The 4624-nt window shown below is 34.3% G+C and overlaps 1 protein-coding gene across 1 annotated transcript; it reads left to right on the top strand.

Annotated features, from left to right (window-relative positions):
• Positions 1-323: 323 nt before the first annotated feature.
• LOC149577685 (cysteine-rich receptor-like protein kinase 19) lies at positions 324-4393 on the top strand. The gene is made up of 7 exons (XM_089825146.1): positions 324-1249; positions 1540-1656; positions 1967-2106; positions 2442-2652; positions 2752-2986; positions 3536-3686; positions 3863-4393. The coding sequence occupies exons 1-7, from the start codon at positions 442-444 to the stop codon at positions 4220-4222; spliced, it is 2022 nt and encodes a 673-aa protein (XP_089681272.1). The 5' UTR covers positions 324-441; the 3' UTR covers positions 4223-4393.
• Positions 4394-4624: the final 231 nt, after the last annotated feature.

Below are 4624 nucleotides of genomic sequence, written 5' to 3'. Positions count from 1 at the left end.
CCAATTCACGATGCCCTAGTATTACATTACATAGTGGCACTGGCTACGGTGCAACATATTTGGGCAACGTAATGCACTTCCTTACAAAGGAGAGGACTTAGATTTTTTTTTGAAAAGTTAGAAAAACCAATGTAAAGGAAGTGCATTTTCTCGGCTGTATAGCCACGGGCACATATTTGCACCGAGCCGGGCAGGTATAAACGTTTGCTGCCCGCACTTGATGTCCCGTGCTGACAGTACTGTCAGATGCTGTCAGCGAAACATCTGACTGTACTGGCGATACAAACAATCTTCACGAAGCCCTAGCACTCCATTACATTTCCTGCTTGACGGTCAGCCGTGACTGGCTAATAACAAAGCCCTAATTCACGAAGCCCTAGCACTCCATTACATATTAAAGGGCCTGATTTAATTGAGAGATTTCTGAACCCGGAGGAAAACATGCAGATCACCAATCATGCAATATTTCCAAATTTGGTCTGTGTTTTTCTCTTTATGTACTCTATTCCAAGCTCAGCGTTAACGTTTGATGATATTCCTCTGTTTAAATGTAGCCACGAGAACTATACAAGCCCTACATTTGAGAATAATTTGAACGGAGTTCTTAACAATCTTGTGAACAATACACGTTCATCATCAAATGGTTTCAACAGCTCTGTGTATGGCGTAACTCCAGAGAGAGTCTATGGTCTTCTCCAATGTAGGGGAGACACAACGGAGGAAGAATGCTTCAACTGTTCCAAGTTAGCAAGAACCGCTATTCGTCAGGATTGTGGAAATGTGATAGGCGCTAGGGTTTGGCTGCCCAAGTGCTTCATACGCTACGACAACTATTACTTCATCGGAGCACTCGATACTAACGCAATCACTACCTACAATGGGGGACAAATCACAGCTGAGCCTTTTGATTTTAGTATTGCAGTTAGTAGAGAGCTTTTAACAAAGCTGTCAGATGAGGCCCTTCGGTCCCCTCGTCGATATGCTGCTGGATCAGTGACCATCTCCACATTTCGACCAATGTACAGTCTCGTTCAGTGTTGGAGCGATTTAACTTCTCTTCAAGACTGCAAAACATGCTTAAGCAATGCAATTGTTAAGGTGTTAAATGTGACGGGAAATGGAACTCATCTCGGAGGAGAGGCCGCCTTGGGAAGTTGCATTGCTCGTTACGAGACATACAGCTTTTTCAATTCTGTCTCTGCACCGTCACAATCTCCGCTTTCATCGCTCTCTCCACCTAGGAAATCCAGTAATATGCAAATTTTTACAATCTATGAAATGTAACATATATATATATATATATATATCTGAATTATTTTGTATGTGCATTTTTAGCATCGAAGTTTCCCATCATATTTTAAGATTCAATAGAAGTTTCGAATCATACTCATGATTCATCTTCAGATAGAATGAGAATTGGAACTTATCATGAAGTATTGATTCCAACCATCGATGTTTTAATTATGTCTTGATGTTTTTAATTGACCAGAATAGGGTTTTTTTTTTATGACTGAACACTTGAATTGATCTCCTGTGCAGGAAAGTCTTCAAAGAAAGTGGGTATAGTTTTGGGTATTCTCGGGGGCTTCTTGTTGATGTTATTGCTATGCCTATTTGCATTCAGAAGAAGATTCAAATCTGCGGCATTAAGAAAAGGTACTTTTGAGGTGATTGTTTTTATTTTAAGGTAAATCGTTCTTTCAAATGTCAACCAAAATTCTGGCTAGTAAGTGTTTTAGAACAGCGGATTTCAAGGAAAAAATCCTTCCTTTTTGAAAATTCTGCTTCGATTGGGAGTCCTCCCAATCTCTGTCGTATATCGGGCATTTCAAAATGTTTGCCTTGTGCATTGTAGATTATATAAGAGCTACTCGCTCAAAAAGGAAATAAGTGGAAAAAATTCCTTTCATTTTTTCTTGAAAAATAAAATCTTCTTTATACAAAATTTGTAATATTTTTCCCACAGAAAATCCTGATACAGAGGTGTACTCTGCTATTGGGAAGGAGCATGGAATTGTGTTCAACTTGGAAAATATAAAGGCTGCAACTAGAAATTTCCATGATGATAACAAGCTTGGAGAAGGGGGATTCGGCTCTGTTTACAAGGTAACAAAATTCTAACCGACCACATTAAATATGCTATTAAATTGAACTAGGTTACTTCTTCATTCTCCACTGAACAACAATCTAATGAAAGGGTGCGAATATGTCTTCAAGTCACACAAAGAAGGCATTTTAATTTTGAATTTTATTAGAATACACTCTTGTACAATTGCTTGAAGTATAAATTCTCAAATGTTCACCGGTATATGTTCTTAAAAAAAGTGACTAATGATCATCTAGTCGGCTTGAGGGAAGCCAACATAATAAGTTTGGAGTAGTATTTTATTCACTTAGAATTTCGATATAAAGGCTAAGGTTTGTGTTTTATTTTGTGTCAGGGAACAATGGTAGATGGAAGACAAATTGCAGTAAAAAAGCTTTCTTTAAAATCTTTTCAAGGGAAAAGGGTGTTTCTAAACGAGGTCAAATTGGTGGCTAAAATTCAGCATCGAAATCTTGTGAAATTGCTTGGATGTTGCACAGAGAAATCAGAACGTTTGCTTGTCTATGAATTGTTGGCTAATAGAAGTCTTGACAAGATACTATTTGGTGAGTTTGTCTCCATACATTGGAGTACATTGTTTTTTCATATTAGCAAGGTTAAGTGAGTGAGTTATAAAATAATAACTTGGCTGGATGGGTAAATAGATGATGAGCGAAGAAGAGAGCTGGACTGGGCAAAGTGTATGAACATCATATGTGGAATAGCTCGTGGGCTTCTGTATTTGCATGGAGATTCTCACTTACGAATCATCCACCGGGATATCAAATCAAGCAATATTTTGCTGGATGAGAAAATGGAGCCAAAGATATCTGATTTTGGATTAGCAAGGCTGATTCGTCAAGATGAGAGTCATGTTGAGACAAGGGTCGCAGGAACATAATCTAACCATTGAATCACGTAGATTTTTAATGTGTTTAGAAATGTTGTAACTCGATAAAGATAAAATAAAGGTAGCCTGGCTAATAAATAACGAAGGGCAGAATGAACATTTTAACTTGTTAGGAAGCCTCCCAAACACCCTTATTAAATTATGAAATAGATAACCATCCCATATCTTCTAAACAGAGGTGTAATTTCAATTTTTCATTTATAATTGATTACAAAATTGGCAAGGCATAGCCGAAAAGATTGTCTTTTACTAGATCCCAAAAAAAAAAGTCTTTTGAGATTGTACAAGAATATTTTAGAAGCAAATTTTACAAGATATGTGGATGAGTATTTGACTCTTAGTTTATCTTGTATATTTTAAAATGTTTTGAATTCATGCTAGGTTTATAACTCTATCTCAAGATGATTCCATAGAGTTTAATTAAAAATATTATTTATAGTAAAATATAAATAAAGTAATAAAATTAAGTCTTTCATTAGTTTGTTCTTAGTATTTTTGTTTCTTTTCTGATCATATGATTATTTTTAATCATTTTGTAGTGGTTATATGGCACCAGAGTATGCTATGCTAGGACAATTATTTGCTAAAGCTGATGTGTATAGCTTTGGTGTTGTCATATTAGAAATAATATGTGGAAGAAAGAACACTGATAATAGATTATTCCCCCAATTTCAAAGCCTCATAGAATTGGTAAGATAAAAATAAGATTTTTTAATATAATTTGATTAGGGTTAATATCGATTTTATATAAAGTAACTAATTATTTTATTTTTATTATCCAAGTATTACCTTCACTTTTTGAACCAAATGATACTTATGAATAATAATATATCTCACAAAGAATTGTGTGTATCACTCTTATATAGGTATGGAGACATTACAATGGAGGAAATATAGTGGATGTGATTGATAGAGAAATAATAGAGAATTTCTCTTCTGAGCAAGTTTCAAGATGTATTTATTTCGGTCTTTTATGTACACAAGCGGATGCATCACTTCGTCCACCAATGACTGCTATTTACGCTATGCTTTCAAACCCTTCTGTGGAAAGTATACTAGATCCCACAATTCCTTCTTATCTAAATATTGAACAAAATAGTATTCCATCACAAACTTCTATATCAGTATCACTAACTACAACAATAAGTTCCTCCACTTCATCCACCTCTTATTTAGTTCCCCCTTCTATCAAACATGCATCAATAACAAAATTGGATCCAAGATAATCCTAGATAATCCCACTTGAAGTTTGGTTGCATAATAATTTAGATATTAGAGTAGTTGCTTGCTTAACTTTTTAAGTTATGATACATTGATTTTTATGGTGCTAAATAAAGCATCAAATCTTATATTTTTTCCTATATGATATGATATCTTTAGATTTCTCTTCTTTTAAATTTTTGTGCATTAGAAAAGAATGCATTGGAAATTCGGAAGTAAATAAAATTCTTAACTATTTCATTACTTTACATTGAGACAAATATGATATAATTAATAATAGTTATATTTCATTATTGAGTTTTAATTTAATTGTAATATGTATAATTTTATCTATTGGTTTTATAGTTATACAAAAGAATAAAAAAGCTAATAGTGTTGTTCTCTTGAAAATAGAAAGTTTCAAAATT

This window comes from Cupressus sempervirens, chromosome 1 (genome assembly GCF_028749045.1).
Source record: "Cupressus sempervirens isolate cs-2001-9-10 chromosome 1, ASM2874904v1, whole genome shotgun sequence".
Lineage (NCBI taxonomy): Eukaryota > Viridiplantae > Streptophyta > Pinopsida > Cupressales > Cupressaceae > Cupressus > Cupressus sempervirens.
Note: the sequence above shows the minus strand (reverse complement) of the source record. Positions and strands in the feature narration are given on the sequence as shown.